The sequence below is a fragment of the Lutra lutra genome, chromosome 6, assembly GCF_902655055.1.
Source record: "Lutra lutra chromosome 6, mLutLut1.2, whole genome shotgun sequence".
Taxonomy (NCBI): domain Eukaryota; kingdom Metazoa; phylum Chordata; class Mammalia; order Carnivora; family Mustelidae; genus Lutra; species Lutra lutra.
In genome coordinates this window covers 36,741,455-36,759,995 of record NC_062283.1, presented here as the reverse complement: position 1 = coordinate 36,759,995, position 18,541 = coordinate 36,741,455, and the positions used below count along the sequence as shown (strand labels likewise).

The 18,541-nt window shown below is 39.8% G+C and overlaps 1 protein-coding gene across 1 annotated transcript in view; it reads left to right on the top strand.

Moving 5' to 3' along the window:
- The window catches only part of CD109 (CD109 molecule), a 140,263-nt gene that overhangs the window by 103,338 nt on the left and 18,384 nt on the right, over window positions 1-18,541 (top strand). The window contains exons 24-27 of the mRNA XM_047734242.1: window positions 9,697-9,778; window positions 12,469-12,697; window positions 16,504-16,669; window positions 18,236-18,426. Of these exons, the coding sequence (XP_047590198.1) occupies window positions 9,697-9,778; window positions 12,469-12,697; window positions 16,504-16,669; window positions 18,236-18,426 (668 nt within the window). The remainder of the gene's footprint in view (window positions 1-9,696; window positions 9,779-12,468; window positions 12,698-16,503; window positions 16,670-18,235; window positions 18,427-18,541) is intronic.

Below are 18,541 nucleotides of genomic sequence, written 5' to 3'. Positions count from 1 at the left end.
ATGTTCTTCTTCAGATCAATGTGGAATAAGTTTACTTTGCAACATTTTTAGGTTGTTAAAAGCCATAAGCTTAGGATGGAAAATGTCCAGGAATTGGCCAAAGTGATTGAGTATGGCCAGTGTGCAAGAAGTCTCAAAGGGGCTTCTTTTTTTTTTTTTTTAAAGATTTTATTTATTTATTTGACAGAGAGAGATCACAAGTAGAGAGGCAGGCAGAGAGAGAGAGAGAAGCAGGCTCCCCGCTGAGAAGAGAGCCCGATGCGGGGCTCGATCCCAGGACCCTGAGATCATGACCTGAGCCGAAGGAAGTGGCTTAACCCACTGAGCCACCCAGGCGCCCCTCAAAGGGGCTTCTGATAAAATAGTAAGGGAGGAACATGGGCTTCTATCGGGAAGGAGACAGCAGAGACACTTGAAGTGTCAGGTTAGAGCAGAATGAGCTGTAAGATTTGGGATCCAAGAGGATGAGCTGGTGAGGGTCCAAAGCTCTCCCTGGGGTAGGCTGGCATGAACAAGGGCTGAGAGGGAGGAAGGGGGTTGTGAGTCAGGAACCACGTACCGCATGAGAGGACAAACAGGGAGACCAGGGATTGGAATCAGAGCTGAGTAGGGACTGTTGCTGTGGAGAAGGTGAGAGCCGTATATTTTCCCTTGGGTTCAAGCCAGGCCCCGCAGGCCTGCAATGTGGTTAGGTCTTCAGGAAATTCTTAGAGATCTACCCATTGGAACTTTCCATACAGAGCTGCCTATTTAAAATTATCCTCCTTCATACATGTATCTGTGGATCAGTCATATTTAAACATATAAATACAAGAGCTACTTTTTTCAAGTTCTATTATAAGGTTTAAGAAGTAGTACCGAGTGTGCCATGCTAAAAAAGAAAACTGAGATTTCACACGTTGCCATAATGGTTATACTTAAGGAGATGAAAAATATTTGGGATTGTAGTAATTCAACTGCACCTTTTTAAAAACAAGATGCTGACTTGTATTCAAGATTTGCTGTGACTGGCTTCAAGTAGAAAGTAGGTAGGAACTAGGCTGTTGCTTTATAATATGATACACATTCTTTGGGATAATTTAATAAAATAAGATAAAATATTTTAGAAAGTGCCCCATAATTCTGTATTTTATATGCTTTATGAATTATAATGTTGTCTAGCCAAATATCACTGCTTTAAAAAGACAGAATGAATTTTCTAGTTTGAACCACTTAAGGAATGATAAAATGATAAATCATCCCTTAATTTGAGTTGTGTTCTAGATACTTTGCTCTGGGTTAGCAGAGGTCCTAAAAAATCAATGTTCCAAATCCTTGGTATGTTTTTTTTTTTGTTTTTCCCAAAAGGAGCGCTCGTCCCTCAGGCCAGCCCTAGCCAGGCTGAGCGCCAGCCTGCTCTATTTCAAAGCTGTTCTCCTGGGGGCTGCATCTCCTTGATGCTTGGGAGCCTTCCTCACCCTTGCTGGTTGTTTGAGGGTGCAGAGGGCCGGGGGGGGGCAGAAAAAACATGGTTCTCTGAAGGCCGTGTAGTCTTGCAAGTTGCTGTAGGCTTGAAGAACACTACTGCTGTGAAGTAGGCAAGCCTCACCTTAGGGGACAGGAGAATCCTGTGGTGACAGTTCCCACTGTGGATCCAGTCACACTGGGGCTCTGAATCCTGCCTTCTGCTTTGGGCCAGTTTCCCTGAGCCTTGTTTTCCCACCTACAGGATAGGGGTCTTAAAGTACCCACTTCACGGGTATTGTTTTGAAGATGAAATAAGACATTTTAGCACTTTAACCCAACAAATGCCCAGGAACTGTTAGCTGGAGCCTATACAGTCAGTTGCATCTGACGGGGAGTTAGGGTCCGCAGTCAGCAAGTAATCCCTGTCCATCTGCCTCAGAAACAGATGTGAGGTTCTGCTCTTTCCATCCCATGGCGAATCCTTCCACTCACACACCATCATTGCTCAGCTGGACAACTCCAGTGGCTTCTTTTTACAAAGCCTCTCTGCTTCTATGTTCATTCCCCTTCAATATAAGCTCCACATATAATAAAAGGGATTAAAAAAAATTTTTTTTAAAGACTTTATTTATTTGATTGACAGAGATCTCAAGTAGGCAGAGAGAGAGAAAGGAGGAAGCAGGCTCCCCGCTGAGCAGAGAGCCCAACTCGGGGTTCGATCCCAGAACCCTGGGATCACAACCCAAGCCGAAGACAGAGGCTTCAACCCACTGAGCCACCCAGGGGCCCCTAAAAGTGATTAAAAAAAAAAGATTTTAATTATTTGTCAGAGAGAGAGAGTGAGAGTGCACAAGCAGGGGAGCAGCAGGCAGGGGGAGAAGCAGGTTTCTCTCTGAGCAAGGAGCCCAATGTGGGACTGGATCCCGGCACCTTGGGATCATGACCATGAGCTTAACCGACTGAGCCACCCAGGGGCCCCAATAAAAGGGATCTTTTGAAAATGTTAAAATATGGTCACTTCCTTGCTTAAAATTCTCTAGTGGGTTCTGCAGCGGGTGACCTGGCCTTGGCCTCCATCTCTCACCTCACCGAAGCTGCCCCTTCTTGGCCCCCTCGGCTCCATCCGGAGCACTCCCTGCCTCCATGGTGCTTCAGGGCTCTAAACTTGCTCTTCTTTCTCCTGGGACCCTCCCATGGCTGGCTCCTTCTCATCACTTAAGTGGTGTTTCCCTCAAAGTGGCCTTCCCTTCCCATTTAGGAGCTCTCATTTCCTTTTCTTTCCACACTTAGCATTACGTGCAGTGTTCTCAGTTGCCTGTTACCTGTGTGTCTCCTGTACTAGAAGGTAAGCTCCGTGATAGTGTGGGCCGTGTTTAAGCTTCTCATCATCGTATCGCCATATGAGCCCTGCTTTAAATGCAGCCTGGATGAAGGAGTTACTGACAGTATTCACTTCCTGGGGCCTCGGACTCCTCATCCTAATGCAGGAGCTGGGCCCAGAACATCTCTCAGGTACTTGAACAATGCCGTGATTGTTTATAAACACTAAAGGTTCTACCTGGCCTGGGCCTTTTCTTAGGAGCTAGGCACAGGGGCCAGTAGTTTCGGCTCACTTTCCGAGCTGGCGAGGTGGCTGATGGAAGTCGACACAATGGTGTTCCCCCAAATACATCATTTCACCCGCTGAACTCAATTTTTATGTTTCAAAGTTGTGGACAAAAGCTTCTTGGTATAATGATTTTCATTATGAGATCAGTGTCTCATTTCAGAGACTTTGTTTTTTCTTTTGCCATCACATTTGCCAAAGTCCTTTAAATACACTGTAGTTGTTTTTATTTTAAGAAATTAAAGTGGCTTTGGCATGAGTCATGATTATATTATTTAAATGTCATTTATGAACAGCACATTGTTTTACTTAAATCATGCTTGGCCCAGGAGTCCTGTAACCTAACCCATTGTTTTTTTGGTCAAAACAACAGCTTCATCATTGAACAAAGTCTCTCTTGCTGTCAAAAAGAAAACCTGTAAAATGAAAACTGTTTTTGATAAGGACTGGAAATGCTATTAATTAGAGATTTAAACCCCTTGTTTTCCTTGAATATTTAAAAATGGAACCTGTGACTCCATTTTTTTTTAAAAGATTTTATTTATTTATTTGAGAGAGAGACAGTGAGAGAGAGCATGAGCGAGGAGAAGGTCAGAGGGAGAAGCAGACTCCCCATGGAGCTGGGAGCCCGATGTGGGACTCGATCCCAGGACCCCGGGATCATGACCTGAGCCAAAGGCAGTCATTCAACCAACTGAGCCACCCAGGCGTCCCTGTGGCTCCATTTTTGAAGTGACTCTGACCGAGCCTTGTTGAAAACACATTATATTTATTTTCTGTTGAAATAAAAACAGGAGGGGCGCCTGGGTGGCTCAGTGGGTTAAGCCTCTGCCTTTGGCTCAGGTATTGATCTCAGGTTTCTGGGATCGAGCCCCGCATTGGGCTCTCTGCTCAAGAGGGAGCCCACTTCCCCTCTCTCTCTGCCTGCCTCTCTGCCTACTTGTGATCTCTGTCAAATAAATAAATAAAATCTAAAAAAAAAAAAAAGAAAAACAGGAAAAATAGGTTTCAGAATTTTTTTTTTTTGAAGATTTTTAAAAATTTATTTGGAGAGTGAACCAGAGAGAGTAGGTGGGGTGGTGGTAGAGGGAGAAGGAGAAGCAGACTCCCATGCTGAGCAGCAAGCCTAACACAGGGCTCAGTCCCAGGACCCTGAGATCATGACCTGAGACAAAAGCAGGTGCTTAACTGACTGAGCCACCCAGGTACCCCTAGGTTTCAAAATTCTGATGCTGCTCTGGTAGTCACAAGAATGGTTAGAGGCAATAATGAAATTGCTGAAAAACTAAAAAACCCGGGGAAGTAAGTTCTCGATCTCCATATTCCATATCATACAGAGTAAGGACGTTGATAATGATTACTTTTCTTTTAGTACAGAAACTATTTTTATCAGCTTTTTATCAGAGAAAGTGAGTGATGGAGTCAAAAGGAGCTGATTTTACTTCTTTTACTTATATATAATTTTGACACTTGAGGTAAACCAAATCAAATTATGTTCAGGATTTTTTTCTATGTCTTTCTAGTCTTTCTATCAACAGTATTTTCTTTTCTTTTTTATATATCATAATATATATATTATATAAGATTTTATATATTTATTTCACAGACAGAGATCACAAGCAGGAAGAGAGAGAGGAGGTAGCCGGCTTCCTGCCAAGCAGAGAGCCTGATGTGAGGCTCGATCCCAGGACCCTGGGATCATGACCTGAGCCAAAGGCAGAGGCTTTAACCCACTGAGCCACCCAGGCGCCCCTATTGACAGTATTTTCATCTTTATTATGATAAATTGTAAATATTTTACATTCATGGCTACTCGAAAGAAAATTCATGACCCAGGAAGTGTGTAGCCTTTTTGGCCTTTTTTTTTTTTTTTAAAGATTTTATTTATTTATTTGACAGATAGAGATCACAAGTAGGCAGAGAGGCAGGCAGAGAGAGAGAGGAGGAAGCAGGCTCCCTGCTGAGCAGAGAGCCTGATGTGGGGCTCAGATCCTAGGACCCTGGGACCATGGCCTAAGCCAAAGGCAGAGGCTTTAGCCCACTGAGCCACCCAGGCGCCCCAGCTTTTTTGGCCTTTTATAAACAACAGTTCATGGGTCATTATCCCAACAGTCTCTTGACTTCCTCTGTATTTTAATTTTCAGAAGTGTCTGTTAATTCCTATTATACTATTGCTTTCTAACTCAAGAGCTATTCATGAAACTATGATCTTCAGGCAATACTCTTATTTCCTCATAAACTTTTGGAGGAAAGCATCTTAATACCTTTTTCACCTATTATGAAAATTTCCAGCTGAGGTAACTACATTTGAATGTTGAATTGTGTTAACCGTAAACGTCACAAGTCAACAGTGTCTTTTACTGCTTGTGGAGTGGTTGAGTTGCAGGAGAAGCAGCTGAGGGTTAATGATGCTTGGCCGATTTAGGTGAGGAAGGCTGCCTCACAGGATATTCCTACTGGAAGACTCATAAGTTCCTTTCTCTATGTCCTGATTCTCTCCTTTATTTTGCCATGGGAGCAGAGCTGGAGGTTTGGAGTCTCTGTTTCATTTAAACCAGCTCAAGAAATGCACTCCACAACTGGAGATTGTCTGAGTCCTCCCCCTCCTCAGGGCTGGCTGCCCCTGGTAGAGGAATGGTGTTAGTTGTTGATATTAACGGGGACTGTTGGAGGTCAGCCACCTGAGGGGTAATTTCCATAAGCAGTGATCTCATCTGCATGATCTCATCTCTCTGGTTTTACAATAACTCATACTTGGAACTGCAGTTGTTGACGTGATTTGTGGGCTTGGAAGCACATGATCCTCTCTTTAGAAGCTGGTCGTCCTTCTCATAGAGACATTTCCTGTAGTGATGGGGGTTCCTGAACGCTTTCTTTCCTTCTTTCTCCTCTCCTTTCCTTTCCTCTCCACCCCTCTCTCTCTTCCCCTTCTCTATCAGATTGAGTTCACAGTTAAATTCTATCTGGTGGATTTAGTCCTGAGCCGGAAACTGAAGGAGAATGTCTTGGACTCTTTCGCTAATTTCCTTTGTAAACACTAGAAAGTTTTTCTGCTTCTCTGTGAACCCTGACTGCCTCTGAAAAAGGAAGAGATTATATACTGTTTTTTTTTTTTTCAGGGTTTATGAAAACTAAAACATGTTGAAATGATCTAGTCTTAGTAATGCCTATCATTTTTTTCTATTCTTGTTTGTTTTCTTTTTTGAATATGTAGGACATTAATATGCTTCCCAAAGACCAACTTACTCTTTTTGTGAATAACTTTGTGTGACCAACTTACTCTATTCTGTGAAGGGTTATCTCTCCCTCTTGTACCCCTTCTCCCAACCCCTTGTGGGTAACTTCATTAGTTTCTAGTTTCTTTTCCTCTCTCTCTCTCTGCAGAAATTAACATATGCCTATATATTTTCTTATTTCCTGTTTTTCTTACACAAAAGGTAGTATACCATACATACTATTTTAGACTGCCTTTTTCACTTAAAAGTGCATGCAGGAAATCATGCTGTATAAGTTTAGAGGGACATCCTCATTTTTTTCACACTTGCATAGTCTCCACTGTGTTTACGCACTACAGTTTACTCAACTGGTTTCCAGTCTGGGGGCATTTAGGTACTTCCAGTACTTTTGCAATTACAAATAATGCTGCAGTGCATAATCTTATCATCTTCTGCATACATTTTTTTTATATTGTTAGAGATACATCTTCAGGGTAGAATCCTTGAAGTTGGATTATTGGGTCAAAAGACATAGACACTCCCTTACACAGCACTTGTACTGTTCTGAGTTCCCTCTAGCTTCGAACGAGGTATTGGTGTTCTTATAGCCTTCCCAACAGAATGGGTGGTCAGACTTGAATCTTTGCTAACAGGTTGGGTGAGAAATGGTATCTCAGTGTAGTTTTAATTTGCATTGCATTTATTATGAAGTTGAACATTTTTCCATATATTGAAGTCCATCTCCCTTTGGTTTCATTTGTGAAATTTTTCTTGTCGTTTGCCCATTTTCTTTCTTATAGGATTTTACTCTCTTTCTCTAAACTTAAAAGGTACTTTATATAAGTATATGTATAGCTATGTAGTAGTAATATATAAATGTATATATATAATTTATATGTTAATATTAGGGACATTAGCCATTTATCTGTGTGTGGCACATATTTTCTTCTAATTCATCATCCTTTAACTTAGTTAATTTGTGTTTTGCCATGGAAAAGTTTAAAATAATTTTTTATGGTCCTATTTATTACATATTTTCTTAAAAATTGGGTGTTAGAAAGCCTTTTCCCATGCCTGTGGTATGGAGTGATATCTCTTTTTACTGAGGGCTTGCCATGTAAAAGGTGCTGTGCTGTGCTGAGGACTTTTTGTACATTAACTGAAGGAGCTCTGTGAGTTAGCGGGAAGCAGCAGCTTTGGAGACCTAGACTTTGGCTATGCCTGGTTATGGAAGTTGACTAGTTTCTGGCTTCAATACCTCCCAACTGCATGACCTTGCACTCGGTGTGTTGTGAGTTCCAGTGTCCTCATCTCTGAAGATGTTATTTCTAAATAGCCTTTACATCCTGGAGTTGTGAGAATTACCTGGGTTCATACATGTGAAAGGGCTTTGAACAGTTCCTGACATATATATAATCAGTGTTGGATCAAGATTGGATATTTAATTATTGTACCATAATATTTCAATTTTAAATATCAAGATTATAACCCCATTCTTTAAATTAAAGCAAAATTCTGACATCACCTAAATGTTGTTTATATTTTTCTTTCTTTCTTTTTTTATATTTCTTTTCCTGTAGGTCTTAAAGATCACCATGACACGGTGTCTTGTTTTTTACATGCTTTGTCTTATTGTAGCTTAAATCAGATCTGGAATTTATGGGGAAGGGCTCAAGGAGAAAAGTTTGGGACGTGGCAAGAGCAGATCAACTGTAATTTTAAACCATCAGTGCTCCTGTTTTGTTTGTTAAATATGAATTAATTACTTATAGTTATTGATGCTTCTAAAATGTGGTATTCATAGAGTAAACTTTTTTTGTTCCTAGAGTTTACTAGAGATTGAATTAAACATTTTGTAAATGCTTATGGTTGCCAGGCTCTATGTGACCATGCTGCAAAGTTCATACTGTGTGATGTCACCTGCCTATACTAGAATCTTGTAATTTTCAGGAAGACTTCTTGGTTACCAGAGAATCATTGATAATGCCTTGTGTTGGAAAAACTATTCACTTTTTTTTCTGCTTGCTTTCTAATGATAAATTATTGATATTTCAATTTCATTTTTAGCAGCTTAGTTTGTTGTGGGTTGTTTGGTGAATCTTGTTGTGATCTCAGTCATTGGTCTTTGAGACCTGTGTCCATTGCTTTGCGAATATGAAACACCTGCCTTATTTGTAGCCATTTATTTGCAAATATGAAACATCTGCTTTTATTAAAGCCACTATATGAGCCTTAACCCCTTCTCAATTTACTTCTAAAGTGAGACTTCATTACCATTGCTGGCTTCTTTTTTTTTTTTTTTTGAGAATTTGGAATTGATGTGGTGGGCAGACAGGTTGGTTCTTTGGTTTACTTCAGTTGGCCATTGCCAAAATATTTTAAAGCTGTTGTCTTAGATTATTTAACAATTTTCCCATTCTGTTGCTGGCCTAAAAATAGCAAGTATTTTTACTTTTTTATTTTAGCCCAAAACTTTGATTTTGATACTCTAGATAGTATTTTTCTTAGGTAGCAAACAATTTTAGATGATTAAGCATGGAAACTATTGTAGTCAACACTACAAAGTTAAATAAAACTTGGCCTTTAGTTTGCTTACTTTTAAATATTTTATTTATTTATTTATTATTTATTTAGAGCATGAGTTGGGGGAAGGACATAGGGACAGGGAATCTTTTTTTTTTAAAATATATATTTATTTATTTTTGCAAGAGGGAGAGAGAGAGAGAGAGAACACGAGCATGAGCAGTGGGGAGGGTCAGAGGGAGAAGCAGACTCCCTGCTGAGCAGGAAGCCCATTGTAGGACTTGATCTCAGGACCCTAAGATCATGGCCTGAGCAGAAGGCAGATGCTTAACCGACTGAGCCACCCAGCCACCCCCCCGTCTTTTTTTTGTGGTGCAAAAAGGTGATTTTATTAAAGCACAGTGATAGGACCATGGATAGAAAGAGCTGCTGCAGGGAGAGAGAATCTTTTTTTTTTTTTTAATAAAGATTTTATTTATTTACTTGACAGAGATCAGAAGTAAGCAGATAGGCAGGCAGAGAGAGGGGGGGAAGCAGGCTCCCCTCTGAGCAGAGAACCCAACGCGAGGGGCTTGATCCCAGGACCCTGAGATCATGACCTGAGCCAAAATCAAGAGACCAGTTTGCTTCCTTTTAAGTGGCTAGAATTGTTGTCTCTGTTTTGGTACTCTTCTGAATTTAGTTGGAGCTGTCACAGTTCTTATTTTACACATTCTTCTTGAAAAGTCTTGATAGTTTTACTCTCTCACAGCACTTAATATAGAAAATATTCAGTATCAGTTGCTGATTTGATATCTTCTTTCCCATTCTTTGTTTATGTTTCTGTAATATGAAGTCATGATTAGAAACTTCCATTCATTTCAAGTTGTGATGACATCAATCATCTGTGCCCTTTTTGTCTTACAGGTTACCAGAGAGAACTTCTGTATCAGAGGGAAGACGGCTCTTTCAGTGCTTTTGGGAATGATGACCCTTCTGGGAGCACTTGGTGTGTTTTTGTTTTTGTTTAAAGATTTATTTATTTATTTGAGTGAGAGAGTGCCAGTGAGTCCGGGGAAGGGCATGGGGGAAATAGAGAGAAACTTTAGCAGACTTCTCGCTAAGCTTAGAGTCTGACTCAGGACTTGATCTCAAGACCCTGAGATCATGACCTGAGCTGAAACCAAGAGTCGGACATTTATGCAACTGAACCACCCAATGACCCCCACTTGGTAAGTGTTTTTTACTAATAGAACAAATCTTTCATGAGTGGGCTCTTATTCAGGCAAAATGGCCATGAAACTGACAAATGTGTCCCTATGTATATGGGCTTATAGGTTGCTTTTCCTATAGCCTGTCTTTTTTTTTTTTTTTTTTTAAAGATTTTATTTATTTATTTGACAGACAGAGATCACAAGTAAGCAGAGAGGCAGGCAGAGAGAGAGGAAGGGAAGCAGGCTCCCTGCTGAGCAGAGAGCCCAATGCGGGGCTTGATCTCAGAAACCTGAGATCAAGACCTGAGCCAAAGGCAGAGGCTTTAACCCACTGAGCCACCCAGGCGCCCCTCCTATTGCCTGTCTTTAAGGGAGATTTTCCTTTTTAAATATGGTTTTGTTTATTTATTTATTTATTTTTTTAAAAAGATTTTATTTATTTATTTGACAGACAGAGATCACAAGTAGACAGAGAGGCAGGCAGAGAGAGAGAGGGAAGCAGGCTCCCTGCTGAGCAGAGAGCCTGATGTGGGACTCTATCCCAGGACCCTGAGATCATGACCCGAGCCGAAGGCAGCGGCTTAACCCACTGAGCCACCCAGGTACCCCTTAAATATGGTTTTAAAACACTAACAAGTAAAATGTTTTTATTTAGGAAAGATAAGCTATAAATCCTTTTTTTGTGGGAAAAGTAATAAAAATACTTTATGATGATGGTGCAGTTGACAAGAAAAACTGGTTAGAAATACTGAGTGATTATGACATAGTTTGTTGTTGTTGTTTATTTTATTTTGTATTTTATTTTTTTAGAGCACAAGTGCAGGGGTGGAGGGGCAGAGGGAGAGGGAGGAAAGTGAATCTTAAGCAGGCTCCACGCCCAGTGTGCACGGACATTTAACTCACTGAACCACCCAGGCACCCCGACGTAGTTCTTTTCTTAGTCATACATGATCAATACAAATTTTGTATTAACACAGTCAACATAGGTTTCTTTAAGGTTATTTTTTGTGTAAAACAGTGATGGAATTAAGTAATAAGCATCCAGATTTCCTCCAGAATGGAATTTCTGTGCGGCTGATTTTGGATGATTATTTTCTCTCTTTGCACTATTGTCAGTTCTTCATTTCACCCAGAGGATTGACTAACTGTAGCAGTCAGGTTGGACAAGGCACGTGGTGGTAACAATCCCTTAACAAGAGCTTCTTTCTTGCTCATGCTGCAAGTCCACTATTGGTCAGCAGGGGGCGCTGTAGTCCTTCCTCAGCAGACACCATTTCCCAGGACGCTCCGGGCTTATGTGAGTCTGGGAAGAGAAAGCTGGAGTATCCCTCACCGGTAATTAGGTGCTTCAGCCTGGGTGCAACATTTCTCCTCACTGAATCATTGTCAGAGCTGGTCACATGGCCGTGCTTAACTTCAAAAGGGAGAAAAAGTGAACTTCTCTGCATACTCAAAGTAAAAGAGAATCAGCTGTTACTGAATACTAGTAAATCTGTCACACCTCAACAGTTCATAGGATGAGACATACCGGCTTCACTTCAAATTCTCTTTTGGCCTGTGTCAGGATATAGATCCATAAATAGAAAGGTTTCAGTGTTTTATTGCTTGATGATCTTTTCACCTAAATATTTATTGTTCTGTAGCAGGCATTGCCAAACGTTTTCTGTAAAGGCTCTGACAGTAAATATGTTAGGCATTCCAGGCCACATAGAGTCTCTGTTGCATGTTATTTCCCCTCCCTGTCCGTCTGTCTTTCTGTCTTTCTTTCTTCCCTCCCCTCCCTTTCCTTTCCTTTTTCTTCTTCTTCCTTTCTCCTTCCTTCCTTCCTTCCTTCCTTCCTCTCTTCCCTTCCCTTCCCAAACCATTCTCAGGTGGAGGATAGTGGAAGGGACACACGTGTAAACAGACACTGGGCTGGATTTGGCACAAGGACCAGATTTGGCCAAGACAGATTTGGTCTGCAAGCTGTAATTTTCTGACTCCTGTCCTGCCGGAGAGAAATTATCTGTTTTTTCTAGTTAAAAGTGCTACAGTTTGACTGTGAACTATATGTAGTTCATCCATGGCTTTAGGGCTAAGCCAAGTGTATAATGGGATCTTCCTTGGTAAATACCTAGAACACTCCAAAAATGATAACCTTGGACAATTTAATTCTTTTGGAGTACTGAATTCTCAACTTATAAAATAGTGAGGGGGGAGGCACATGGATTAGATGATTTCTAAATTCCTTTCCAAATCTGATATTTTGGAATTTGACCTGGAATTTCTTGGCCATCCTCAAGTGGGAACCATGTCTACCAGCTCGGCTGAGATGTTTATGTTGCCTCCTTGTTGCCTTTTGTCACTTTGTTCCTTCTTCCGTGATTATCCTTTTTTGAATCTTGTGGTGGGGGAGAAATGTTACTGTTGGTGTTTTCTTGCTCAGTGTTATTTAGAGGACATTATAAAGTGTATTTTATGCAGTTTTTCTCCTTTTTTCACCTAGGTTGTCAGCTTTTGTTTTAAGATGTTTCCTTGAAGCTGATCCTTACATAGATATTGATCAGAATGTGTTACACAGAACATATACGTGGCTCAAAGGACGTCAAAAATCCAATGGTGAATTTTGGGAGCCGGGAAGAGTGATCCACAGTGAGCTTCAAGGTGGCAATAAAAGTCCAGTAACGCTTACAGCTTATATTGTGACTTCTCTCCTGGGATATAAAAAGTATCAGGTATTTAATCTTTAATAAATGATGGATGGGAAATCACAAGGAAGGTACATCTTGATGAGTCAAGAATGTGTCTGGAAACCAAAAGAGTTCTGCAGTTTTACATCACATTTGAAGTCTGAGTTTGGGTACCTTTTTGCTTTGCCTTCGTGGCCATATTCTAAAATCTGAGAATGAAGATATGAACCTGCTCTTTCAGAATAACTAAAAATGCTTTCTTGTATAAATGGCATACTTGCAGCAACATGGACGGGACTGGAAGAGATTATGCTGAGTGAAATAAGTCAAGCAGAGAGAGTCAATTATCATATGGTTTCACTTATTTGTGGAGCATAACAAATAGCATGGAGGACAAGGGGAGATGGAGAGGAGAAGGGAGTTGAGGGAAATTGGAAGGGGAGGTGAACCATGAGAGACTATGGACTCTGAAAAACGATCTGAGAATTTTGAAGGGGTGGGGGGTGGGAGGTTGGGGGCACCAGGTGGTGGGTATTGTAGAGGGCACGGATTGCATGGAGCACTGGGTGTGGTGCAAAAATAATGAATACTGTTATGCTGAAAAAAAAAATTAAAAAGAAAAATGGCATACTTGCTATTGGTAAGATAAATCAATATGTATTTATCATTGGAAAGATTAGTTTCTTAGGGGACAGAAAATCCTTTAGAATTTGGGAACATATCCTAGCACATTTAGGTTTTGAAGAATTTTTTTTTAAATTTCTAAAATATCATGGAGCGATGACAATGTCTGCTAATTTAGTACAAAAGTATACCCACACTCTAAAAATCATGTTAAAGGGGCGTGGATTCTGGATGAGAATGAGTATGCATGGAAATTATGCTAATGAACTTATTTTTGCTCCAGAGCTGTCTCAGTGATTGATGCCTTTACTGCTTTAATGGCAACAACATTTCACATGATCAAAAACAGCCATTCTTCATAGTAAGCTCCTACTGTTTCCCTAGTCCAGTATTAGACACATGGAAGATAAACTTTCCCCTAAGTTTAGAGGTTCAACACATGAGATCAGATATGAATAATATTTTTCTCAAACTATATTTTGTGCTCGCCTCTGAGTTCATGATATTCAGTGGTAGAAGCACTGGCAAATGTTCTTCTTTTTATTTCTTATTCCTCTAGGAAATGGTGCCTATTTACTCATAAAAACCGAAAAGCAGTGTTTTTTCTTTGTTTTTAAATCTTTCCTTTTAAAATCTTTTCTTTTCTTTCTTTTCATTTAAATCCCAGGTAGTTAACATACAGTGTGATATTAGTTTCGGGTATACAACATAGTGATTCCACACTTCCATACATCACCCTGTGCTCATGATGACAAGTGCAGTCCTTAATCCCATCACCTGCTTCACCCATCCTCCTGCCTTCCTCCCCTCTGGTGACCATCAGTTTGTTCTCTACACTTAAGAGTCTGCTAATGGTTTGCCTCTCTCTTTTTTTCTTCTTCGTTCATTTGTTTTATTTCTTAGATTCCACATATGAGTGAAATCATATGGTATTTGTCTTTCTCTGACTGACTTGCTTCACTTAGCGTAATACTTTCTGGCTTCATTCATGTCACTGTAAATGGGAAGATTCCATTCTATTTTATGGCTGAGTAATATTCCATTGTGTACACGTATGGACGTGCACAAACACAGACACACACACACATATCTTCTTTATCCCTTCATCAGTCGATGGACACTTGGGCTGCTTTCATGTCTTGGCTCTTGTAGACAGTGCTGCTATAAACATCGAGGTGCATGTATTCTTTTAAATTAGTACTTTCGTATTCTTAGTGCAATTGCTGGATTATACGGTAGGTCTGTTTTTAATATTCTGAGGAACCTGCATACTGTTTTTCACGGCTGCATCAGTTTGCATTTCCACCAACGGTGTGTGAGAGTTCCTCTTTCTCCACATCCTCACCAACACCTGTTGTTTCTTGTGTTGTTGATTTTAGCCGTTCTGACAGGTGTGAGGTGATAAATCATTGTAGTTTTGATCTGTTTTTCCTTGATAACCAGTGATATTTAGTTCATGTTTGTTGGCCATCTGTATGTCTTCTTTGGAACGAAGTCTATTCACGTCTTCTGCCCATTTTTTAAAAAAGATTATATTTATATATGAGGGAGAGAACATGTGAGCAAAGGAACGGACAGAAGGAGAGGGAAAGAAGCAGACTCCCTGCTGAGCACAGGCCCAAGTACAAGCTTGATCCCAAGACCTCAAGATCATGACATGGGCAGAGATCAAGAGCTGTATGCTCACCCAACCAAGCCATCCAGGCACCCCCCTCCACTTTTTTTTCTTAAAGACTTTTTATTTTTAAGTAATCTCTACACCTAGGATGGAACTTGAACTCACAATCCTGAGATCAGGAGTGCATGTTCCATGACCAAGCCAGCCAGGTGCCCCTCTTCTGCCCATTTTTAATGGGATTATTTGGTTTTTGGGTGTGGAGTTGAATCAGTTCTTTATATATTTTGGATACTAATTCTTTATCAGGTATGTCATTTGCAAATATCTTCTCCCATTCTGTAGGTTGCCTTTTAGTTTTGTTGATTGTTTCTTTGGTGTGTGGAAGCTTTTTATTTGATGTAGCTCCAGTAGTTTATTTTTGCTTTTGTTTCACTTGCCTCAGGAAACATATGTAGAAAGAAGTTGCTATGGTCGACGTCAAAGAGATTACTGCCTTTGTTCTCTTCTAGGATTTTTATGGTTTCTGGTCTCACATTTAAGTCTTTAATCAATTTTGAATTTATTTTTGTGTATTTTGTGTATTTTCCACTTCCATTCTTTTGCATGTGGTTGTCCAGTTTTCCCAACAGCATTTGTCAGAGACTGTCTTTTTCTCATTGGATATTCTTTACTGCTTTGTGGAGATTAATTGCCCATATTGTTATTGCTGGTTTATTTCTGGGATTTGTATTCTGTTCTGTTGATCTAGGTGTCTATTTTTGTACCAGTACCATACTGTTTTTTTTTTTTAAAGATTTTATTTATTTATTTGACAGAGAGAGAGATCACAAGCAGGCAGAGAGGCAGGCAGAGAGAGAGGAGGAAGCAACCTCCCTGCTGAGCAGAGAGTCCGATGTGGGGCTCGATCCCAGGACCTGAGATCATGACCTGAGCTGAAGGCAGTGGCTTCAACCCACTGAGCCACCCAGGCGCCCCCAGTACCATACTGTTTTGATTACTACAGTTTTGTAATGTAACTTGAAGCCTGGAATTGTGATGCCTCCAGCTTTGCTTTTGTTTTTCAAGATTGCTTTAGTTATTTGGGGTCTTTTGTGGTTCCATACAAATCTTCGGATTGTTTGTTCTAGCTCTGTGAAAAATGCTGTTGGTAGGGATTGTACTTTTGATAGGGATTGTACTAAATATGTAGATTGCTTTGGGTAGCAAGGACATTTTAACATTATTTGTTCTTTTACTCCATGTGAGCATGGAATGTCTTTCCACTTCTTTGTGTTTTCTTCAGTTTCCTTCATCAGTGTTTTATAGTTTTCAGAGTACATGTCTTTCATCTCTTTGGTTAGGTTTATTCTTAGGTATCTTCTTCTTTTTGGTGCAATTATAAATAGGTATGATTCCTTCATTTTTATTTCAAATGCAGTATTATTTTCAAAATGAATAGCAAATCTTTAAATGTCAATGATCATCCTTGATTCCCATTGCCCAGGACAAAGTCAGGTGCTTAAACAGACACTGAAATTATTTTTTGAATGAATGTTTGGAAATACTTTTTGTTTAAATGTGTGGTAATGGGTTACTTTGAATAGTAAAATACATGTTTTTTTTTTTCAAGCCTAATATTGATGTGCAAGAGTCTATCAACTTTTTGGAGTCTGAATTTAATAGAGGAATTTCAGACAATTATACGTTAGCTCTTATAACTTATGCACTGTCATCCGTGGGGAGCCCTAAAGCCAAGGAAGCTTTGAATATGCTGACTTGGAGAGCAGAACAAGAAGGTAATGCATGGGGTTGCTTGAGATTGTTAGACTGCTATGCATTATGAAATATACAAAGTATGTGAGAAAGTTTTGTAAGCCAGATAGGAAGTTGATAACATTTACCTCTTCTGAATGGGTGATAAATGAAATGCAGATGAGATCAGATGAGTCTGACATGGCTGCTTCTGCTCTCCCTGTGTTTTCTAGAGAATTTCAGGGCTTGTGTGTTTCCTTGTTTTAGATATGTTCTGCCCTGTGTCAGTTACCTTTTGAGCTCTTTGATACCATTTCTGGTTTGGTGGCCTTGAGTGGTCATTAGGACAAAAAGTTGTAGAGAGACTTGGGTTCAAATTCTAGTGCTACTTGCTTTTCTGAGCTTCAGTTTTCCTAACTATAAAATGGGAATAACAACTAGCAAATGTTCAAAATTTGAACTAAAATGCTATTTAATAGAAATGCAAATGCTGAAAAATGCTGTTAGTGAGTTGGATGACTTTTTTTTTTTTTTAAATGGGCTACAACAAGATAAAAAGTACAGGTGTTGCTATTTCCCAGATGACCTCTGTGGTTGGGATCCAGGTTGTGTGTGTGTGTGTGTGTGTGTGTGTGTGTGTGTGCGCCTGTGTGTGTCTGTGGGCACATGTGCGCACACGTGTGAGAGAAACATGCGTAGACAGAGATTGGGATGAGTGGGCAGAAATAAGTAATGTCCACTGATTTGAAGCCTTGTTAATTCAAGAAAGGATAAATGTTGAAAATGCTTAGAGATTTTTTTAAGACTGTAAAAAACATTGCATTATTGTTAGCAGTAATTTTTAGATTGCATTCTTATTATCTTTACTGCCTTTTGCAGTGCTGTGCACTAGATTGTTACCTGGAGACTGTAGGCCTTGACATTTCTTCTCTGTTTAAGTGGTAGTTATTATTCCACCTGAGTGTGATCATCTAAAGAATAATATTTGAGTGGGGGGGAGGGGGTGCCCAGTAAGATGTTCCTCTGAGGGTAACAGGAATATCTTTAGGAAGATTGTTGAGTTGGCCAGGGTCCTTCATTTTTTCTTTTTTCCTTCGGGGCTTGGATTTTGAACTTATAACACCAAATTTCAGATAATGAAAAAAGGGAGAGGTTTCCGGGAACATTAGAGCTGGTTAATGGCCGATTCCCAGAACAGGATTCTTTCTAATGTGTCCTAAAATATTTTTAGGATGGCCTGGTCGGAAAAGTTATGTACATTATCTTCTGGAGTATAGTATGTTTTTCTTTTATTTATAGCTGTTTAGTTTTGAGCCAAACATGTGGAATTTCCCTTGGGAAATTATTTTCATCAAAATATCCTCAAATATAAGGAAATGGATGAAAATTTATAAGTTGCATTAGTTTAGAAAGTGACCTATAAGTCCATGTTTACATATGTGTCTGTGTTTGTGAATATACATATATTTGCGTGGCATAAATATATTCATATTTGGAAAAAAATATATATATATGTTGTAAAGTAGGACTTGGACCAGTGTAGGAATATTTAATGGTATAAAATAAAATTTTGCTCCATTGGTCAGACTATTACTATTTGTCTCTTGCAGGAGGCATGCAATTCTGGGTGTCATCAGAGCCTAAACTTTCTGAATCCTGGCAGCCACGTTCCCTGGATATTGAGGTTGCAGCCTATGCGCTGCTCTCACACTTCCTGCAACATCAGGTGTCTGAGGGAATCCCAATTATGAGGTGGCTCAGCAGCCAAAGAAATAGCTTGGGAGGTTTTGCATCTACCCAGGTGAGTGATGATAGTTTTTCATTTTTTAAACTAAATATAGTTTACATATAAATGTAATTTTTTAAAGGAAGTAGGCGGTTGCTTTCTTCGTGACTTCATAAAATTGGCAATTTAA